This window comes from Sminthopsis crassicaudata, chromosome 3 (genome assembly GCF_048593235.1).
Source record: "Sminthopsis crassicaudata isolate SCR6 chromosome 3, ASM4859323v1, whole genome shotgun sequence".
NCBI classification, from domain to species: domain Eukaryota; kingdom Metazoa; phylum Chordata; class Mammalia; order Dasyuromorphia; family Dasyuridae; genus Sminthopsis; species Sminthopsis crassicaudata.
The window spans coordinates 235,654,097-235,678,761 of record NC_133619.1 but is presented as its reverse complement, the minus strand read 5'-3'; the positions used below and the strand labels follow the sequence as shown (position 1 = coordinate 235,678,761).

The following is a 24,665-nucleotide window of genomic DNA, read 5'->3' as shown; positions in this document are numbered from 1 at the left end:
AAATACCAAAAAACAAAAAAAAAATCCTTTTATGATATGGGATAATATAAAATTGTATTATCAATGACCCATAATTTACTGCTCTTATTAGCCATGCCAGGAAAACGTTACCTTCATTTATATTTCTCTGGGGCTCAGCTTCTTCTCTAAAATAACTGGTCTGGACTAATTCTAAAATTCAAAGATCCTATAACTTTATTTAAGATCAAAATCATGATCCAGGAATGCAAATGAATCTACAGAAAATGCTGCCATCTTGTGTTGAAAAATATTACCAAAGACAAAGGCCTGAGAGACTATTTGTAGATTAAAAATAAAGGGAAGTAATCTATTTGTCATTTCATAGAAAAAGAGGTAAATTTAACTGGTGGGTTTTTTTCAGAAGAATGCACTATTTTCCTTTTCTTAGGTGATTGTGTGGCAAAACCCTATAAAAATTTCAAAGAGCAAAAACCATCTTGTATATTTTTCTCCATTAAGACCATTTAAAAAAATGGTCTTTTCACAGATCTTTTTTTTTAAAGTGGGCATTATATGTACTTCATGAAACAAACTAGAAATTGGACCTTATAAGCCATCAAGTTTAACCCTGTCACTTTATTAGAGAGGAAACTGAGGCACAGACAGATTAAATGATTTGCCTAGGGTCATATGGCTAGCAAGTGTTGGAGGAGGAATTGGAAACATGTTTTTTTCCTGAGTTCCAAGTCATTCCCATTTTATAGATAGAGAATGGCATTCAAAAAGGCCTAGTTTCTTGCCCATTATTACATAGCCAAGAAGTATCAGATGTGAGACATAAATTCAGATCTCTCCTAAATTCAAGTCCAATAGTCTTTCTCCTACATCACAGAAAATAAGATATAGGGCCCTGTCTCTCTAACTGTAATATAAGCTAAGGAGCAACACTTCTAAGTTCACAGAGGCTCATTATCAAAAGGATGGCTACTAAAGTGATGGATGGAAGGGGAGTGGGAGAGAGAATGGGTCAGGGTGGGATGGGCAACAGTAAGTCATGAACACAATCAAGAAGTTCCCATTTGCAAGGGTCTGTAAAGGATAATTGCCATAGCAATGAAATCAAAGTCTTTTGAATTACTGAAGTGAATAATCTCTATACTTTTGAAAACAGTCACTATATAGGAATAAACAATGTTCTACAGCATATAGACCTGGCATCAGAGCCAAAAGAGTGGGCTCAGGTCCACCTCTGATACATATTAGCTGTATCGTTAATATGGCTATTAGTCACTTCACTTCTCAAGGCACCAGTGACTCTCTTTATACATATGATTCAAGAAAGAAGGAGAAAAATGTTTGTAAATATGCTGAATTTTGGTCCATAAAGAAGCTCTTACCCAGACAGCATCTCAAATATCAGAATCCCCAGAGCCCACCAGTCTACTGCTCTTCCATGACCTTTACTTTGTATGACTTCTGGAGCAAGGTATTCTGGTGTCCCACAGAGTGTCCATGTTCTGGAAGAATAACAAATAACAAAGGCAGAAAAAGAAACATAAATTTTCCAATATATTTCACTCTTCCAAAATTTTAAACACTTTTAATGATCCAAAGATACTATATTTCTATGTAAATATGATTTACCCATGCAAAAATCCTTGATTTTTTTTTTCCACAATGTTTTTAACAAAAGCAAGAGACAATAGGCAACAAACCTATTGTTATTAGTGGAGAGCAATACAAACAGAAAATGATCCTTATGAGGGTGTGCCAGGATAAGGGAAATTAATTAACTTAATTCTCAAGCAGCCTAAATATGAGCTATTCTGTGACTTCAAAGGCAAATTCTGATACTTCTGAATCCAGTCCTTAACCAGTTTACAATCCACTAATAAATATCCAAGTCATTAGTATTAGCTGATGATTAATTTTTTTTAATCCCAATAAAAATTTGGCTTTAAGAACAAGTAACACTCTTTAGAAAAAGTACTACAGTTCAAACATTGGTGTATTGACATTTTTGTAGAAGTATCTTCTGAGCAAAATAAAATGTATTATAATCTCATCCTTAGCTTACTGTTCTTCTTAAACTGTATACACTGCTTGACTCTTATTTTAAACTAGGAATAGTCCCAAGTTCTTTGAACCATGAAGAAAGATATGAGCAAGTCTGGTACAATTCTAATCTCTAGTGCCATCTAGTAGCATAGTGAACTAGCAATACTTACCTTGAGTTTTGGAAAAGGATTAAAATAAAATTAAAAATTAAAACTAAAACTTCGTTCACTTTTTAACTAGAATGCAATCTAAAATATTATTTTTTAATTTTCAGTTGTTAAGAATTTGAAATTATAAACTTAACCTGGCTCTTACATTTTCTTTGACTTTTCAAACTTTTCTTTCAGCAAACTCAAAACTTCATTTCTAATGTAAATTTTGGTTAATTTTATGCAAAATACCTGAAATGAAGATGAATGTAAGATACCAATATCTAGCTTCAGAAAAGACACCGAATAATTTGCCTTAGTTCAAATGGCACTGTTAAAATTATTTAAATATTAAAGAGGAGATAAGCAATCTTTTCAGTTTACAAGATTTATTCTGCCATCATTGGTAAAGAACCAGATCCAAGAGCAGCAGATGCAGGAAAAGGCATTTCTGACTCTACAAAAGAAATTACTATCTAACAATGAAAGGAGATTTCTACCAAATGAAAAGTGATGCCTAGGTAAAATTCCCTGTCCCTGGAATATTTAAGCAAAAGCTAAAGGGCTACTTCTTTTAAGGGACACATTATAAGCAAAGGGCTGGACTATATGATCAATGAGGGAGTAAAGAGCATTTGAAAGAGTAAGGAGAGAACCAGGAGAGAACTAGGAGATCACTTCCAACAACAATATGTATGAGGATGTATTCTGATGTAAATGGATATCCTCAACAAAGAGAAGATCTAATTCACTTCCAATTGATCAGTGATGGACAGAATCAGCTACACCCAGAGAAAAAACACTGGGAAATGAGTGTAAACAGTTTTGAATTTTTGTTTTTCTCTCAGGTTATTTTTACCTTCTGAATCCAATTCTTCCTGTGCAACAAAAGAACTGCTTGGTTCTGCACACATATATTGTATCTAGTGTATACTATAACATATTTAACATATATGATACTGCTTGCCATATAGGGAGGGGGCAAAGGGAGGGAAGGGAAAAGTCCGGACAGAAGTGAGTGCAAGGGATAATGTAAAAAATTGCCTATGCATATGTACTGTCAGTAAAAAATTATAATAAATATAATAAATTTTTTAAAAAAGAGCATGGAGAATGCAAGCAGAATCTTAGTGTACCTAGATGCCAACTGTATACTTCTTATAGAACAAAAGTAAATCAAGTTAATGGCAAAGAACAGTCTTGTGGGATCTAGCTACTAGTACTACCTGGATATGGCAATTGAATTTCCTCCTCATTTCCCATCCCTAGAGAAAGAAAGCCGAAGAGGGTATTGGGGCTCACTCACACAGGTTTTCCACACTTTTGACAAATCAAATCAAATTACTAGGATCAGAAATATGGCACATTTTCAGAAAAAACACACACACACACACACACACACACACACACACACACACCTATTTGGAAAAGTGTTCCAAGGTGGGATATCAATGAGAATAATTTAAATTAGAATCCTTACTTCATTGGTTTCAAACTCTGGAAACTAGAGTAACAATACAATAAATAAAATTACTTGTGGCTACATGTTACTTAGAAAATATATATAAATATTATATATGTTCTATTAATTTTTATTGATTTTGTTTAATATTTCCAATTCCAAATTCCTCTGATTTGGCTTTACCCAGCTGCATGTTTGACCTCCCTGTTTTATATAATCAGCATCTCTACCAGATAGTCTTCTTTTAGTAATGTTTCTTATGTCTATTAAACCCCAAAGATATGTAAAGTAATGTTTAATAACACTTTTAAATCTTAAACTTCTATAGACTATGTCACCAATCCTACTTTTATTTATTTACTAAATAGCTGGGATTATTTTATAGTATACCTACTTCTATTTGTATAGGGAAGGAATAAAGTGGAAAGATAGGTCTCAATTTATATACCTTTAAAAGAAATTAAAACTTATTTTCTTCTAAAAACACTTATAGTTGCCTCTTTTCTTACTGCTTCACCTACCTTTTCTCCTGTGTAATTCTGACCCTTCCCCATCTCAGAGAATTATTCACTCTACAAATTTTTAAAGGGAAGGAATAAAGAAAAATAAAATAAAGTCAATGAACAAAAAGAAAAAAAAATCTCTATATAAGGTTTAACTTCTACAAAGCAGTAGGGGGAGATGTCTCTTCATATCTTTTCTTTGCTAGTTAGCATGTTCCTTGTAATTCTGCAGTATTCATTTACGTTACAGTAGTTGTTTTTTCTATTTATACTAAAATAGTCATATATATTGATTTTCTTGGCTATTTATTTTACATTGTATCAATTCATATAAGTTCTTCCATGACTCTCTATATTTATCATCTTTGTTGTTTCTCATTGCATAGTAACTCAGTTACTCAGTTACATCCATATGGCACAATATGTTTAATCATTTACTGATCAATGTGTATCTTTGTTTCTAGTTCTTTGTTACCACAAAAACAGTTGTTATAAATATTTCAGAACATATAGAGATTTTCTCTTTGTCAATGACCTTTTTTGCCGGACAATAAGCCTAGTAATGGAATTTCTGGGTAAAACAGTATGAACAATTAAATCTACTTTTTTCCTATTCCAAAGTGCTTTCCAGAATGGTTAGGCCCAGTCACAATTCCCTTGATTAGTTATCCATAGCTGCAAAGGATATTTAATCATTTCATAGTCTTATTTAATACTGAATTCAAGGAATAAATACATAAAAGAACAAAAAAAAATACCATTCCAATGTTAGATTCATAAAAAAGCTATTCAATTCTCTATCATTAGTCAAGTAAAAAAAGACAAAGAATGTTTCTCTTATGCAAACTTAATAAACTCTGTGGAAAATATCTGGCTAATTTTATGTTTTTGAAAAGAATTTTTTGATGTTTGCGCTTTTCATATTCGAGTTGATTCCTAAATTGAAGTATTCTGCTCCTATTCCCTGCAACCTCTCCCATATAACAAAGGAAAGAGCTAAGATGAAAAGGGTTCACAACTTCCACATCTGTTAATTTTCTCAAGGTTTTTTTCTTTTCTTTAAAATTCTTTTTAATTCATTACAATATCTAACATTTTAAAGAACTAACTCTCCACAATCTAATTCTTTTTTACCCTATTCCATTCCATATTATGCTCCATTATTACCTTTAAAATTTCCCTAAAATATCATCTGTATCTGGTGAACTCTCTAAATTAGGCAAAAATTATACTCCTCTACTTTCAAATAGATACAATATAATACATTTAACCCTTACATATCTTGTCAATAATGCTTTGAAGTTTAATGAGAAAAGTGTGTAGTGAATACAGGTGAAAGTAAGACTGCCTCTCTTGCTTCTAACACATACTTCCTGTATGATTCTGGATAAGTCACAAGCACTTAGTGCCTCAAGCAGTTTTAAGACCATGGCAGATGAGCTGCAAAGATTCAGTGATAGAAGGAGTTTCTATGATGAGAAGACTCCAAAGGTCTTTAGTAAAGGAATCATGAAATTGGACCAAAAATAATAATAGCACCAACTCATATTTAAACAAAGCTGACCCCCATACTTGAAACTCACTCCCTCCTCATCTCCACCTCCTGGTTTTTCTGGCCTCTGTCAATTCTTAATTAAGGTTTCTTCTTCATAGAAAGTCTTTTTTCAATTATCCTTAAGCTTACTGCCTTCCCTCTGAGATTGCCTCTAATTTACAAGCTAACACACAGACACACACATGTGTATATACATATATATGCATATATGTATGAATGTATATGTATAGACACATAAACATACACATATGCATACTATACTTGGCACAGAGTTAATAATAAATACTTGTTGATTTGGAAGGTTTGAGAACTTTTTTTCTTGCAACAATCCTGTGAAATACACAGTAAAGCATTATTAGCCCCACATGAAAAAACAAGCACTGAGAGGTTGTGACTTGCCTGTAGTCCCAGAGCTAAATGACTAAGCCAGTATTAAAACCAGTTCTTCTGCAAGTCTAGCACAATATCCACTATTCAAGCCTGAGATTATCTTCAGTTCTTGGACCTATATACAACATTCACTTATATTTATGCCTGTACTGTCTTTGAATTTTCCACAAAGAATGTAAACACTGTGAGGTCAGGTACTTTTTCATTTTTGTCTTTGTATCAGAAGTACTTAACACAATGCCCAACATACAACAAGCAGGAGCCTAATAAATATTTGACTGAATGTATTCTGTAAGAATTTTTATTCTCTGATCTGTAGAAAGGTATAACTAATTATAGTAATCAGAAAGTGAGATGAAATTAAAAACAAGATTTTAATGTATTTCAGTCATTTCAGTGTAGTTCTTCTTTAAATGAATCACTCCAAATGCATGACTCACCCACTCACTAAAGCCTTGATAAAATAGTATCTTGTCTCTGAGATAGAAAATGCTCTTTTCAAAATGAGTATGTTGGGATTTGTATGAAGAGCTCTACAAAATCCTTGAGGCCTTAACCCCAACTTCCACATAGTTCCATTTAGTGGGACAAGCACCAAACAGGGAATCAAAGGACTTGAAATAGAACCAAAGATCTCTTCTCCCATTCCCAAGTAAGAAATCTTAAGATTCTCTCAGTCTCATTTTAGTAGAATATAAAATGAAGATAAAATCATATTTCCTGCTAAAGACAGAAATGTGAGGTTGAAAGATATAATAAAGGCAAAAGTTTTTAAGAAAAAGTGTTTAAGCCCAGCATAAATCTGAGTATGAAGATATTTTCACCTTGTACCTGCCATGGCTAAAGGATCAACAGATATAGAAGAAGCACAGGGAGTATGATTTGATTCCGACATTCAAAGAGCTCACAATTTAGCTGTGAAGACAAAACAGGTCACCTGAAATAATTAGATATCAACTCTGAGCTAAAAGAAAAAAAAAAAAAATTGCAGGACTTTACTTTCAATTAAAAAGGGGCTGATTAGCATAATCAGCAGAAAAGGTTTAGAGTCAGTAAAGACCTTACCTGTCATCAAGTTCCATCCCATAATCTTGACTGAGTAAAATCAAGTTCAAGTAAATAATTTGCTCCTCCCTCAGCATATAGGATGAGGATTAATGACTAAGGAGCATAGAAAGATAAATTAGAAGGTTGTATAAGACTTTAAATATTAAACAGAAGAGTTTGCATTTTATCCTAAAGGAAATAGGAAGCACTGGAGCTGACCATATAGGGAAGTCAGATTTGTCTTTAAAGAAAAATTACTTTGACAGGAATGTATGATACAGACTGGATTGGAGGAGACTTGAGATAGGAAAACAAATAACATACTACCAAAATAATCCGGGTAAGAGTTTATGAGGACCTGAACCATGGTATTAGTTGAAAAGGGAGTCAGATGCAAGAGACATTGTGAAGGTAGAAATAGTAAGATTTACCAAATGATAAGATATGTGAGTAATAGAAAGTAAGAAGTTCAATATAATGCCAAATTTATAAACTAAGGAGACTGGAAGAAAAGAATACCTTTGACAGAAATAAGAACATCTTAAAGAAAGCTTCACCTATATTTAATAAGTTGCCAAATCTTGTCATTTGGAAGAGGGAAAGATTTAGAGAGAAAAGATTAATAAACAATCACCACGCTAAGATTAAAAAAAAAAAAAACTAGTCCTTCCCCTTCAGGAGCTTACATTCTAATATGTACATATTAAGCAACATATTAAGCAATAAGCAACATATATAGGGGAAAGGTAACTAAGAAAGGAAGCATAAAGTTGGGGGGAATAGAAAGAAGAACCAGGCAGATGATATGACTTGGGCAGATGATTAGAATGGATATGAAGATAATATTATCCGTGTTTTGGTGTCTAGATATTGTATATTAAGTGAGCTATTTTGTACTCAGTACCCAATCCAATGAGTTGGGCCTACAATGGAAACTTCAAAAATGAGTCATTGAGCATGTAGTTATAAAAATGCAGTTACAGAGGTCCACATTTCAGGTCTGGTATGAAAAAGGGTAGTTCAGGTGGGGAGGAATAGAGCAATAGTGGAAAGTAAGTGGTGTGATGGCTTGTGTGAATGGCTGGATGGGATATGAAACTAAAGAATGAATAATGCCGCCAGGAAACTGCCTTCAGAGAAATACAGATCTGAATAATTAGAGAAACATTAACTGCTCATGGTTGGGCTATGTGAATATAAAATGAAAATACTATCCAAGTTAGTTTACTTTTTTTCAATGCCAAGTCAAACTACCTAAAAAAAGTAAAAAGCATCCATATGGAAGAACAAAAGTCTAAGAACTGATTTGAATGGATATTACATATAACTTCTAAAAGTTATATATAACAAAAGCCAATTTCCAATAGACAAAGACAAATTACATGAAAAAAGCTCTCAAAGGAAGAAACTTAGAGTATCAACAGATAATCTGAAAAATTATATTTGAAAAAATATATACTGAGTAACTAATAATTAGAGAAATACAAATTAAAATAACTCTTGAGTTTCTATTGTAGACCCTCCTGAAATATCAAAAAATGGAAAAAAACACTGAAAAGGAAATTGTGGGAAATTAGGTGAAATGATAACTCCTATTCTGGAAAACAACCAAAAAGGTACTAAACTGGGCACACAGTTTGACTCTGCACCAGAACGAAGACTCCCAAGAGATAAAATAAATAAGAAAATGACCCATAAGTATTAAAATAAATTATAGCAAATCTTTTTCTAGTAGCAAAGAATTGGAAACTAAGAGAATATACCCATTAATTGGAGAATGACTGATGGTATTTGAAACTAATGAAAGTTTATAGTTCCATATGAATAATAAAATATTTTTAGACACACCTGGAAAAACAATTTACACAATAACAACACAGAAAGGAAAAAAAAACAATAAAGAAAGCATTACTCAGTAAAGGAAAAGAAACAAGATAATTTTAAGCTTAAGAGATTTGATGAGGAAATATGCTACCCATCGCCTCACAGTGAGGAACTAACTCATTGTACAAGATGAGATTACATATTTTAAGACATGTCCAACATATAGATTTCATTTGCTTGACTATGCATATTTGATATGAATATTTTGTTTTTCCTTCATTTTTTTTGTAAGGTAACAATTGGAAGGGAAAATGGGATTAGCAAAAGTTATCAAAATTAAAAAGGAGGGTCAATGAAGGATTTTTTTTTAATAATTCACAAAAGAGAACAAAATCAGTAGAAAACAAATAGAACAGTGTTGAAAATAATTTGTTAAATTTGTTGTACATGAGAAGGAAGAAATCATAGAGATGCAGACATTCTGTAACATGTACATTCCTTTTGTACTCATCTGCTCTGCATATAGGAAATACTTATCTTACTACTGAGTGTTCAATTCAAAATGAAAAAAATTAAAAGAATGAGCAGCATCCCAATTTAACAAAAAGTTCAAAGTGTTTTGCCACATTGATTATTCTGTAGTAAGTATTGTCATACACAAACACAGGGGGTTAGATTCTTCTTTAAGTTTCTGTTCAGAGATCTTGAACAAAATAGCCATTTTCAAGTGGTAGCAAACAGGTGACTGAAAGGTTTCCTAACCAGTAACAGAGAAAATAGGAAGGAAGAATACATAGGTTGAAGAAGAAAGGAGAAGATGATCAGTTTAAGGTGGGACATCTAAGCAGAGATGTCCTATATATAGTGAAAATACAGAACAGTAACTCAGCTGAGGGGTCATAAATTGAGATTTAAAATTAGAGATCTTCTGACAGGAAAAAATAATGATAAATGTTGGAGGGGATGCAGGAAAACTGGGACACTGATGCATTGGTGGTGGAGTTGTGAATGAATCCAAGCATTCTGGAGAGTAATTTGGAACTATGCTCAAAAAATTATCAACTTAATCCAGCAGTGCTACTACTGGGCTTATACCCCAAAGAAATATTAAAGATGGGAAAGGGACCTGTATGTGTCAAAATGTCTGCAGTAGCCCTTTTTGTAGTGGCTAGAAACTGGAAAATGAATGGATGCTCATCAATTGAAGAATGGTTGGGTAAATTGTGGTATATGAATGTTATGGAATATTATTGTTCTGTAAGAAATGACCAGCAGGATGAATAAAGAGAGACTTGGAAAGACTTACATGAACTGATGCTGAGTGAAATGAGCAGAACCAGAGATCATTTATTTATACACTTCAACAATAATACTGTATGAGGATGTATTCTGATGGAAGTGGATATCTTCAACAAAGAGAAAATCTAATTCAGTTCCAATTGCTCAATGATGGACAGAATCAGCTACATCCAGAGAAGGAACACTGGGAAATGAGTGTGAACTGTTTTTATTTTTGTTCTCTTTCTCAGGTTATTTTTACCTTCTGAATCCAATTCTTCCTGTGCAATAAGAGAACTGTTCAGTTCTATACATATATATTGTATCTAGGATATAGTATAACATATTTAACATGTATAAGACTGCTTGCCATCTAGAGGAGAGGGTGGAGGGAAGGAAAGGAAAAGTCGGAAGAGAAGTGAGTGCAAGGGATAATGTTGTAAAAAATTACCCATGCATATGTACTGTCAATAAAAAGTTATCAAAAAAAATTAGAGATCTTCTATAACAGGGGTTGTTGTTGGAGTTACAAGAGAAACAGAAATAATATCACTTCCTTTTTACTGAATAGTGTGTTCTATAACTTGCCCACCACTCTCACTTCCTATACTGGATAACAATCTGAAACAGGAATTTTGTCTTCATTTTACATATAAGGAAACTGAATATTAGAGAAATTGAGTGTCTTTCTCCAATGTCATACAACTAGATTAGTGTAGCTAGTTTACAGGCTTAGGTCTTCTGATTTTTAAGAATACACTCTCTTCTCATTAAATATGAAAAGAAAAAGAAAAAGAAGAAAAAACATCTTTTTCATGAAAGTAAATAATTTTACCTAATAAAAGGTGATTAAAAAGAAACAAGCAATATTCAAAAGAAGAAACACAAACTATTAAAAGCTATCTGAAAAAATGTTCAAAATTACTAATAAGATAAAGAAAAGAGCTCTAAGGTATCTACTGTCTTACATTCAGCAAACAGTATTCTAAATAAGAGATGGAAAATTTCAATATGTGAAAACTAACATGCAAATTTACCATTGCTAGAGTTATAATTTGGTACAACCATTTAAAAAACAGCATGGGGGAAGCTAGGTAGCATAGTGGATAGAGCAACAGCCCTGAAGTCAGGAGGACCTGAGTTCAAATCTGGTCTCAGACATTTAATACTTCCTAGCTGTGTAACCCTGAGCAAGTCACCCTCTCTCCTATCCCCAATCGCTACAGAAAAAAAAAAAAAGAAAAAGAAATTATATAATAAAAATTAGAAAATTATTTTATCCAATAATACCACTACTAGGTTTCTTTTCCAATAAAATTATTACCTAGCAGAAGAAAAAAGACCTATCTGTACAGAAATATTCCCAGTGGCATGATTTGTAATAACCATAGAATTGGGCTCACTACAAATTTATGTTCTATAACCTCAACTGAGTTCTGCTGCTGCTATGCAATCCTACTATATCTCCTTTATCACACACTCTCCCATTCTGCACATAAGCTCTTCCAGATCTTTTTATCCCTTCTCAAACCTCCCAGATCCAAAGAACAATATGTTTACAAATATGTTAACAAAAAAAGTCATGTGGCAACAAAACTCACATTATACACAATGAAGATATTGGTATTTCCTTTGTTTAAAAAAAAATTAAGGCCAATAGTAGTTAACAAAAAAAATGTAAATTCATATAACAAGTACTCTTTTATGCAGTTTTGTCAGAAAATATATTTTGTGGTTAGAGAGATTGATATTTATAAATTGAGTTAACAATGGACCTTGTTCTATCACTAGTAACCTTGAATGTATATTTTCAATCTTTCACTTTTCACTGACTCCTTTCCATACATGTCATTATTCTTGAATCTCTCCTCATTTTGACCCTTTCAGACATTAAACTGTGGTTTCCCCCTTTATCCATTCACTGTAAATCTTCTTGAAAAAGTAGTCTATATACAATATACACTATTGCAAGCTACCTGATTTCTCACTTCCTACTCTTTCTACATCCTTTTGACATGATTCCTATCTCCTATATTGAAATTATACCCTTAAAGAGTGTACCAATGCCCTAATAACAGCCAAACTCTGCATTCAATTTTAAGTCTTACTCCCTCTTAACCTTTCTATAGAATTTAATATTATTGGAGTCTCTCTTATTCTGGATACTTTTTCCACTCTTGACTTCAGAAAGCATCTCATTCCCCTGAGTCTCCTAATGATCTATCCCCTTTATTGGATACCTTATCCTCCTTTTGTTCACCTATTTTTAAAATGTTACCAAGCTTCTATCCTTTGGCACTTTCTTTTTCATTTTCTGTAGCAATGTTTACTTAGTAATTCACTCTTATCAACTCCTACAGCAGAGATGACATCAAAATCTACATCTCCCAATCTAAACTCGCTTGAAAGTTCAAGATTCACATTTTCATCTGCTGCTGCATTGTCACTTTAAAATGAAAATGTCTTCTAAGGGGCTATTTTATTTTTCCCAAATCTTCTAATTTCACAATTTCTGCTATTGTACCCACTCTTTCTTGTTCAAAAATGCCACTTGGGATATCCGGCAGAATATGCCCATCTTGGGAAGGCCATGGTGGAAAATCCCCTGCTCAATGGTGAGGTGATTCATCTGGATGGAAGTAACTGCAAACAGCCATAATGCTGGAGGCCTAGAGTTTGGGTGTCTGCTTCCCTCTGTCAATAGGGGCCGCAGGGTCTTTGCCTTTTATGCCTTACCCTCTGATGCCTAATCTTTCTGGGCTCTGTTATACAGCAGAGATGAGGAAGAGACAAAAAAAAAAAAAGTGTCAGATCCATGTTATTTAATATGACTGAAGGCAACTACTCCACTAAAAGAGATGTAATTGATCACATACAAAAAAAAAAGTCCATTAGAAAGATAATTATGAATTTGCTTAAGAAAATCATAAAGTTTAGCACCCCTGCAGTCCTCTACAATAGAGGGGAAAGTTGTTACAAATTTTTGTCATCTCATTAGCACTTATAAATAATCACACTCTATTAAGTGTAAGAAATAGCAATGAATTAGGAAAGTTTGTGTACCTTTGGCATCAAATGAGCAAACTTGAAATTTCTGTCAATAAAATGATAGTTACACAATCTGCTATACTACACTAATTATCTAAGATTAGACTGAGAAAAGTTTACCTTCAATCCCTTTAAACCAACAACAGGGGCACAGAGGAGTAGCCACAAGAAAATTTCACAACTTCTCACACCATATCAAGCAGTAGTTGAAAGGATTCTGGGCTTATATTCCAAACCCATGGATAGTGTCTGACTAACCTACTCAACAGAGCATCTCCTAGCACAGAGAGAGCCATGTAGGCAGTGATCACAAAATACTTTCATGTGATAATGAGGACCAACCAGATCAGGGATGAGGTTTTGGCACTAAGCTGACTGCTTTGCCCACCAAAAGACATTGAGATATTCCATCTCCTGCCACCATGCCCTTGCCTCAAAGTATGGTTCTTCTTGGCTGGAATGATCTTACTTTCTCTTAATTTCATTCTCTAGTTACTTTCTTTAGAACAAGCCCAGCAATGCCTATCCCAATCTTATTTCAATTAATTCAAGTCCCATTACTACATCTCCTCTCAAGGTTTTACAATACTCTCAAGGGTTTAGAGGATATCTTCCCCTACTGCTATGTTTCTCTCATTTAGCATCATCTGATATTAAAAATTAGACAGACTTCATTAAATTTTAATTATAATAATACTCTACACAACACAAGAGGATAGGGATGAGAGAGCTGAAGATCAGAATACATGTGACAAAAGCAAGTAATACAGCTTTTAAAATTCCTTTTGCTGAAGCCCTCAAGATTTCCTCTATATATAATGTTGCTTTTCTGCAAAGCTTCTTATACAGCCTTGAATCTGCCTTGCCTGATTGCTTCTGGTGAATCTTTGGCTCCTAAGGTATTTACTGCCCCCAATAATTAAAAAAGGCTAAATCTTCCAGCCCTACTTTGATTTGTGAGATTAACACAGAGGCCAAGTCTGTTGAACTCTCTGTCCCCAAGAGATTCCCTTTTGGGATTATCACTCAGATATATAAAATTATTGATTCCAAATTACTTTGCTCATTTTAAAAACAAGTCCCAAACTTCATGACCAAGTCCTTCATCCAATCAGAAAAAAAAAAAAAAAAAAAAAAAAACTTTATTCCATCTATTGGAAATGTGGAAATGTCTAGGCCTTTTTTCACATAGAGTTTACACCTAGAATTGACTGATACAGTTGAAGTGCGTTCTCCCTTGTTAAAGATGCCAGTACCAATTGCAGTACCAACTCTTACCCTTAGACTTTAAAGTCCAGATCTATTGCACTTACTGTAGGGAAAAAAAAAAAGTAAGCAGCTATTTCTTACACAGATCCATGAGTTCCATGCTGTTTCAGAACTGAAATAACGACTCATTCAATTAATATTAAATTTCTTACTGCTTCAAAGCATGGCTTCTCATGATTATGTTTAATTAATATATATCTGCTATTTAAGTATTTATTTTTCAGATAAAATTTCAGTTCTTATAGGTATTATACATTAAGTCATATTTCCATTTCTCCCTACTATTATCTCAAAGATTTTTAATGCTGTGTGAAGTTTATTAGTTTAACATTGTCAACTACACATACAACATATTGATTTCTTTAAAAACACAGTGCTACATCTATTGTCATAAATTAATATCAATTTTAATATATTTTATGAAAGTAGTACTACATTTTTCTAGGGATTGTTACCTCCCCAGGGGCATGTCATGTTATATATAACATGTCTGATGAAAATAAAGTCTTTTCAAACTATTCTACAGTAAAACTTACTGAACCACTTTCTGAATACATAATGTTTAAATTTTTAACCAAGTCATACAAATTCAATTCCTAAGGAGATACAAAATTAACATGAAAGATAATCTAAGATTCAGAATGAGAGGAAGGATGCTGCACAATCTTATTCACGATAACATGGGAAATAATTTCCCCAAGAGAGGAACGTAGAGGGACAACTGGAGTTCATTTGAAAATAAACTTCACAGACAGGGTCATTAAATTTTCTTAAATGTCAAGTGAAATAAGTATTGAGTATCTAAATTATTAATCTGCATAGATAACATACAAATATAACCACAGTATCTAAAACTAAAGCTATAAGATCATAGGAATCAAGGAAAAGAAAGACGTAGTAGTTATTATACCTGTCTTCTGGAAAATCTGCTGTTTAAAGACAGGTTATTTACTCTTACTATGTGAAATGTTTTGTATTCTTCTAATGAGAGAAAAAATTTTATGGTAGTCAAAGAGAGAAAGACTCAGAAAACCATTTGTCTTCCCTTTATAACTCAAAAAAGAAAGATAAAGAAAGAGAATGAGCTTGTCTATGGACAAATGCCAGAGTAGAACTGATAATCATTTGATCAAATAAGGAATAGATAAACTACTATAGGAACAAACTTTAGTAGATAAAACAAAAAAGCCAATATGTACTTTAAAAGGATAGTAGTGAGAGCATGAATTTTAAAAGGATCTGGAAGTGAAAGATACAAAATCATGAATACTTTAAAATCTGATTTTATGAGCTTGCTTTAAAGAGTTAAGTTTAAGCAATTTTTAAGGTTTGTTTAAACTGATGGCATGATGAAACACATTTGTCTTCTCTTAAGATGAGGGTGAGGGTGAGAGGAGAACCTATAAAACTGTGATTTCTTTTTTGTTTTAAGAAAGGAGTTCTTTTAAAAGCAAAAGTTATTAGGAAATTAGTGTGACTCAGAATCAAAAAGCACCTATAAAACAATGCATTTAATTGTTCTAATAACAATTTGTTTTTATATAATTACTATTAATACAAATAAAGTATGGAAAATTATAATTAAATCTGGATGAACTAGAATAAAAAGCTACCATCTTAATTCTCAGAGATAGCAAAATACCTTAAAGGCAGCTATGACTCCAAGACACCAGAATTGGCAGCTGGTGGTATATTTAAATTACTTGGATAATTCAAAAATGGTGAATAAACTCCTCTGAGAATCTATAATGAAAAAGTTATGAAGTGATTGCTGTCAACTACTCTAAAATTATATTTCCAGATCTAAATTTTGGATGAATTTTAGTCCTCAAATTCCATTAGTCTATAACAAAGTTCAAAATTTACAATCATTAATGCCCCCTTCTGACATTATTTTTGTCACTATTCTGTTGCCTTTATATAGAATCATACTTCATTCAAAGTGTTTTATAAATCTGCCTAATCTGCCATTTTCTTAAAAATATCTTTCATAGATATCTCTACTTTCCACTTCCACTACAATCACCAAAATGTATGTCTTAATTATTTTACATCTAGATTATTATAATACATTCCTCCCTCATTTACTTGCTATCATTCAGAGATTCTTATTTTATTTAATTTTTTTCTGTATCACGACACCTTCGGTGATCTGACCAAGTCTACGGATCTTTCCTCATAATTATACTTGTAAATGTATAAAATAAAATACATAGGATTGCAAAGGAAATCAATTATATAAAATTATCTGTTCTTTAAACAAGTTCTAATACCCCAAATTAAGATACCCTGTTCTAATTTCTCCCTAGTTATTCTGATCCAGTCAACATAATACTGCTGGATTAATCTTTCAAAAATATCACTTTCATTCTGTTACTCGCCTGTTCAAAATCCTTCAAAGAATCCCTCTGCCCACAGGATAAAATCCAAACTCCTTAAATTTACAATGAAGCCCTGCCCTTGCTTCCCACAACCCTCTACAATACAACTTCACTCTTATCTCAATTCTTTAATAATTTCTATATGTATTCATTAACATGAATCTTTGGCTTAAATCAGGCCAGGCTTCACACATTCTCCTCCCCCCATTCGTTCTTGCCTCTAAGTCTCAGCTGATAATATTCCTCTATTTGCAGTAGAACATAGTATTTTAGAAAGAGTAAATGACCTGAGAATTAGTTTTACTATTTAGTAATAATTACATCTTAGACAAATAATGTGGCTTCTCAGAGTACCAGTTGGTTCATCTTTAAAATGGGTGATATTTGTATAATCTGCTTCGTGGAGTTTCTGTGAGGAAAGAAACTTGCAAATTATAAATCTATCTTTTTAATCTATTATTTATCTACTATCTGAACTATTAATCTATATCATTAAGATGTAACTTTGTGAGCCCAGTTCAAATACCTCTTCAAAAACTGAAGTTTCAACTATGAATGATTTATACTGATCTCCCATTTGACAATGTATATAGTGCTCATTTTGCAATTAATGGCACATTACCTCATATTATTATTTAAGTGGTTCATATAATACATGATTAACAAATCATCAAGCAAATACAGCATAAGCAGAAAGACAGCCCCACTCTCAAAAGCTTACATTCTAATAGGAAAGAAAATACATAAAAGAAAGCCAAAAAAAGGCATAGGGGGAGAGTCAGGGGTAGAAGCCAGAGAATAGTGTAGACATGGCTGAGTTGGCCACTTTCCTCAAAAATGGGAGATTTGGGGGAGAACCAACCAAGAGGAATTAGAGGAAGAAGTTTCAGGGATAGAGTGAAGTTAGAGGAGGCTTGGGGTGAAGTGAACTTTCAGGATGAGAAGATATGTTTATAATGTAGTGGGAAAAGTAGAGCCCAGATTAGAGCCTGGAGAATAATTTTCATAGGCAACAAATAAGTATATGCAAGTACACTGATTGATTGTCTAATAGTACTTTGCCAACTTCAAATCTTAAACCTAGGCCAATACATTTGGAAAGTGACTGTAAAAATACAATGTAAGAGAAATCTATGACAATGCAAAGTATAATTTGTTTAGCTAAAAAGAAAACCAAGAAACTTAGACAAACATTCCTGTAGTTAAAGAGAATGAAGACTAAGAATTCTCAGAGAAATAAAAGTTATTTTCTAAAATCACTTGTAATTAAACATTCAAGAAGATTACTAAAGATGTTGTATTACTTTCAGAGTAACTTTATGTTCTCATCTCATTGAATTATACTAGGTTATAAAAAGTTATAAATAATTCTTTTAAAATAATCAGCTTTAACAAGGCAGTGGCAAAAATATAATTATCTCTGGTTTTAGGTGTGAGGGTAAGGGGGAGAGAGGAGTCTAAAGAAGATGCTAAATTATTTTTAAGTTTTCAGTTCCCTCCTATAACATCTTCCTTTGATGTTTCATTGAGGTATGGGGGAGAGGGGTGCCCCTGGAATTCTTCTATTAGACTGCTCTATTAGATATTTCCAGGCAAGAAAGAATGTGAATAAAACATGGTAATAGACAATATGCCTGCTATGAAAGGAGCAAGAGTTCTATACTAAGTCTGAGGAAACTAGTAGTACTATAGATTGTCATTAAATTACAAAAGATTAATTTACAATCTTTATTTGTAAAAGGAATATCCAAACAGATAAAATTACTCAATCTGGAACATAGCATGGCACACACACTTGGACTCAGAAGACTTGGGTTCAAATTCCACCTTCGACATTTACAATCTGTCATCACAGACAAGTTATTTAACATCTCTAAGATACAATTTTGTCACCTGTAAAATGGGGATAATAATACCCCAAGTATATACCTCAAAAGGTTCAAATAATATATCTTGCCAAACTTCACAGTTCTATAATTATTAGTTATTAGTATTGCTTTAGGTTAAAAGCAAAAGGAAAAAAAATTTAGAAGTTCCTTGGGGGGAGGGAGGGAATTAAATTACTATTTTAAAATAAGATTCTTTTACCCCCCCCAAATCTATTTTGTTCTTCCAAATCTATTTAATCTTAGCATTTCTGGTATATAAGGTAACTTATATACCACTTCTAGTATTATTGTATATTTTTTCCTTCAGGTTACCATAATTAAGAAAATTAGGTTAGCATTTCAAAAATAATGTGAATTCTTCAGTTTATCCATATTAGATATTTCCATTTCTGTTTCCCCTCTTTTTATTCACTGTCACTCAAGATTTCTTTTCATTGGTTTAAAATCATGTTAAACTACTTGTAATTTAGCTTCTACCCTCACCACTGTACTGCAATTGCTTTCTTGAAAGGCAAGTAATGACTTGCTATTTATTAATTCCCAAAGCCTCCTTTTTTTTTAATCTTTAGCTTTGCATGATACATCTCAGAATGATGAATAATATTCTCTAAATGTACTTGTAGAGTTCCTCCCCTTCTGTTTCTTTTGCTGTCTCTTCATCTTTTTCCTATCCTCCAAATATGGACATCTCTTAAGGTTTTATTGTGAATTAAGAGAAGTTCTAAAGAATACCCAGCACAATATTTTTAAAGTCATCTAGCCTCCAATACAAGTTGTCTAGGATGTGGAACTCAAGCTCCTTCAGATGCAATACATTTCATTTTTGGATAGTTTTAGTTAATGAAACTGTTTATTTATATACAAATCTACCACTCTACAATTTAGTGACTGATTGTGTCACTAAGTTGAATTAAGTAAAATTTTTGAATTAAGTAAAAAAAAAAAAAATTAAATTCTCTCTCAGATGACTGCTTTTCATATGCCTAAAGATAAAGATCCAATTCCCCTAAATCTTTTCTCCTCTAAGTTAAGCATCCTCAGTTCTTTCAGCTCTTTGGACAATGTGACTCTTACAGATATTCTAGAGAAATCTAGACAAACTCACCACAAGAAGGGGTTAAAAGAAATCTGGGATACAATTAGGAGATCTGGTAAGCCCTAGTAAGAAATGACAAATCCTACCTAGAGTTTAAGAACTAAGAAAAATGGAGGAGAGGAGTGACAAAGAGCAATTTTGATGTGTAGAGAAGAGAAGAGGGAAATCTTGACAGATGGTCTCTCTCTTTTTTTTTTTTTCAATAAAGTAGAAGGCAAACTCCTTGAATAATAGGAGAGAAAACAGTATGAGGAAGGAATATAAGGTATGGAACAGGCTTAAAAGAACTTTAGTCCATCAGAGAAGAATAAAAGGATGGCCATATAGCAATTAGATAAGTTAGTAACATCTTTAATGAAGTCAATTATCAAAAGTATTTTATTTTCTCTTGGCATCAAGAGCAGGAATGGAGAAGGTACAAATCAAAGTTTGGTTTTGGCAAGGCAAGAATGGTAGGATTTGGACAGGGAAGCAAAATTCAAGTGCAAGGAAGTTTACATAGCTCAAGTGGTCAACCATAGTTTGTAAAGGAAAAATGTACTATTATATAAGTTCCTTGTAGGCAGAAATTGCTTCTTACCTTTCAAGGTATCAAGATGCCATCTATATAATAGCGATGTAATGCTTGTTGAATTGAATTGAAATCTATTTATTTTTCTTGTCACTAACCATAAAGAAAATACTCTGTTATACAGAACTCACCTATTACATTTTTGTTTGCTTTCTAATTAAATTCAAAGATCAAAAGTTTTTTTCCTAGGTATAAGTTCTATTACATTTATTATCACAGCAAATATGCTACCAAGTGTGACTTCACCAAAGATGACCTATCCTTAGCCTCCTTTTTTTTTTTTTTTTTTTTTTTTTTTATCAGCATTGAGTACTTCCATAAAAGAATTGCAGACTCCCTGCTGGCTATCTATCAAAAATAATCTGAAGTGAGAAAGATGCCAAAAAAAAACAAGTTATGAACAAAGTTTCCAATTTTCAAAGTTAGGGGAAAAAATTCTAAACTATGGTGAGGCTGATTTACTCAACACTGCTCCCTGGCAAATTATAGGGGGAAAATGTTAAATGTGAACATTTAGGAAGAAAAAAAGTCATAAAAAGCCAAGATTATAATTAATAAATTATATACTACTAAGATTAGGCACTTAATAAATACTGGATTGAGTTATATAAAGTGAATCTAGATCTTTTTTGATGGGATTATTAGACTAGTGAATGTATCTTAACAACAAGGAGTGTCAAAAGGACTAAGGAGATCTGAGATCAAGATTTCCCTTCATTAAATTACTAGATATGCCATATTAGGCAAATCATTCAGAGCTTTAATTCCTTTTTTTTAAACAGAGATAACGGCTGACTTCAAGATTATAACAAAAATCAATCACACTTTCTGCATTTCCTTTTATCTCTCCCTTTTTCTCTCTTCCCCCTTTTCTTTCTCTGTCTCTTCTCTCACACACACACTGTTCAAAAAGTGATTTGCAATTATAGTATTATTTACAAATTATCAGGTTTATTCTAGTAAAACACTGACAAGGTCATTTATGATAGCCTAATGAGTAAATTAAAGAAATAGGGATTTAAATCAGTATATGGTTAGATAAGAGTCAAATCTCAATAGAATTTTTTGAGATGCAAGAGTCCTTCAAAATCATGTAATGCCCTTCATTTTTATACATGATAAAACTAAGGTCCAGAGGGGTCAAAGAACTAAGATTATACAGTTAGAATCATATAGTTGAATAACTGTAGCCAAAGAATATATGTCTGGGGTCAACCTTGAAGGAGGCCTCCACTGTCTTGTCACAGGGATCCATCTATCCTTGGTTTTCCTCTCCATTTTTAATCAATTACTTTGATGAAAATACAGAAGGCTTATCAAGTTTATGCAGAACAAAAAGCAGGGAAGGATAGGTATGGAAAAAAAAAAAAAAAAAGATTCCAGCCATGATAGTTATAGCATTTATTCGCAGCCTACATAATGAAATTTACCAGGGCTCGATGTTAAATGTAGGCATTTAGAGGGAGTTGTGTGTGTGTGTGTGTGTGTGTGTGTGTGTGTGTTACAATATCAAATTCAAAAGAACATATTACAGCAGAAGTAATATGTCAGACTGTTCTGAGTTAGGTTCAATCTACAATATTTAGTTTAATAGCAATTAGTGTTTCTTAAAAAAAAACAAAAATATCTAGTAGTTAGCTATAAATCCAATAAAACCAGTTGTGACAATTACCACAAAAACTAATGATAAGAAGAAGAAATGTCTAGCTCAGAGGGCTTAAAGCAGGATAGCAGATTCTTCATAAATACTGGCTAAAATGGAGAAAAGCATTTTTAAATCCTCAATCCACTATAACTGTGGAAATGCACACCACACAGAAGCAGTGTGTTTATACACAACAGACAGCATTTTGAAGCTGGAACAAAGAAGGCTGGTTGCAGATCCTGCCTCAAACACTATGTGTGACTGAGCAAACAAGTCATTTAATTTTGGGGGGGCCTGTTTTACTCATCTACAAAATGAAGAATTTGGCCTTAATGACTTCTAAGACACCTTCAACCTCCAAGTTCCTGAGATTGATCAAGGCTTTATTTCTATGTGTCTTAATTTCCTCTCCTGTAAAGTTGAGAGTATTGCACTAGATTTTTAAAGTCTTAGAGCTAATATTCTAAGTCTTTGTGAATCTTGCTTAGGCTCTGCCTAACTATTCTCCCATTCAAAAGATACAGATCAAAATAAAACAAATTTTACCTCTGTATTGTCCTGAGGGTAAAGAGGGATTCATACCTAAAGAGTTATAAGTAATTAATCCACAAGCATTCAGTAAACATCTATTATGGGCCAGGCATTGTCCTCAGTGAAGGGATCCATAAGGGCAAAAATGAAACTACCTCTTTCTAAAGCACTCACAATCCCTAAATTTCTTTATTCATTCCACAAACATCCTTAATTAGGAAAATGTTCTCTTATGAAGGTTTGAATCACTTATGTTTATGTGGTCCGTTGTTAAACTGGCAAATTACAAAAAAGAAATGCTGACCATCAAGAATGCAATTTATCCAGTGAGGTTCTAGAAATGAAAAATTAAAATGATTTATACTTAACTTATTCCCAGATTATAAATTAATTACAAAACAACCATGTTTAGTATGCTGTTCTAGAACAAAGCTTCAATCAAAATTAAATGTAACTTCTTTTTGGACTTAGGGCAATTTTTTTCTCTATAAAACAAAATCTGAATAGCAAAAAAAAGTTTGACAAAACTATTAATTATTCCTTTTTAAGCTAAGATCCTTTGAAGTACCAAAAAGCAATGTAAAAAATAATTAAGCCACATCAAGAAAAATAACCATAATCAATGAAATAATACAGAATATTTCAAATAAAACATATTGTGAAAATGTGTTTTAGGTAAATAAATTATATTTATCAATTTTAAAGCGTATCCTGAATAATGGAAAAGAAAAATGTGCCTTGTATTACTGAATACATTGAAAATGTTTTAAAATACTTCTCTTAAATATATATATGTAGATATATATATTCTCAGTTTACTAAAGCCATTTGTTTTTCTCCTTTTTTAAAGAAAAAAAACAAATTACCCCTATGTATCCATGAAAATTTAAAGTCCTATATTTATCTTCATCCCAAATTAATTTTATATCATTTCTATTTTCTGAACCTTATCCAACAATCATATATAACTAAAGAATGAATATAGACCAGTTATCATCAAGAACGTTACCAAAAGAGCTTGTCATTTACCAAAGAATTTAAATTGGTTATCTTCTAAATTTACTTGACATATCAAACACTAAAGAAACATGAAAAAAAAAATAAAATTTTCTTTCAAGTTATGCTTGATAAAAATCCTAAAATAGGAAAGATTTTAGTCCATTTTAAAATTTCCATGGTTAATATCAATATAGTACTAAATATCTCCAATCAATTAATATCTGCCCTTCTTCCATTTTTAGTTAAAATAATTTCACTTTTTTGTGTTAACTATGCTTTCTTAGCAAAGAGTCACTTAGTCAATATCTAAAGGAACAATTCCATTACTTCTATTTTAATCAGTCTTCCATTGAAACTTTTTTTTAAAAAATTGTTAGACATAAAGCTTCAGTTTCTTCATCTGTAATATGACAGAGTGGTATTGGACAAGCAACCACTAAAAGTGATTTTTCTTTACAGAGACAAATTTGTAACAGCCACAGTGTGGCAGCACCTACACTCTAAATCAGACTTAAAATCTATCAAGTCAACTGTGATTAAAACTTTAGCTGATATTGCTCCTTATAAAGCACTTATTTTGCTTACGGATCTAAAAAAAAAAAAATTAGCTTTTAAAAGGTGGGGATATCTGGTTCATAATATAGTTAACTGAGAAGGCATTTCATTTAAAACATATTCATACTCTACCAACAACTAAAATGACTGAGGAAGAATTAAGTAGAAAAGATAGCATGAATTCCTCCCAGAACGTACAGTGTCAAATTTTCCTGAGACAGCCAAATTTTCTACCAAGGTAGAAAACTAGATATTTATAGAATGCTATAAAGGTTGGCATGTCTCTTTATCTGATCTTATATGGCAAAGAAGTTTTCTACATAACTTACCTGTTCAATAATTAAAGGTTAAAAACTTTGGTAAGATATTTTTGATAAAAATTTTTCTAAAATGCATTACATAGTTCCCTTTCTTGAATATTCAGGATATAATTGAATATTAATTTAGAACAGAA

At 32.4% G+C, this 24,665-nt stretch overlaps 1 protein-coding gene across 2 annotated transcripts in view; it reads right to left on the bottom strand.

The window, feature by feature from the left end:
• The window catches only part of PRKX (protein kinase cAMP-dependent X-linked catalytic subunit), a 125,749-nt gene that overhangs the window by 25,085 nt on the left and 75,999 nt on the right, over nt 1-24,665 (bottom strand). For both annotated transcript variants that reach the window (XM_074300202.1, XM_074300204.1), the window contains exon 4: nt 1,359-1,478. In XM_074300202.1, coding sequence (XP_074156303.1) covers nt 1,359-1,478 — 120 coding nt within the window. The remainder of the gene's footprint in view (nt 1-1,358; nt 1,479-24,665) is intronic.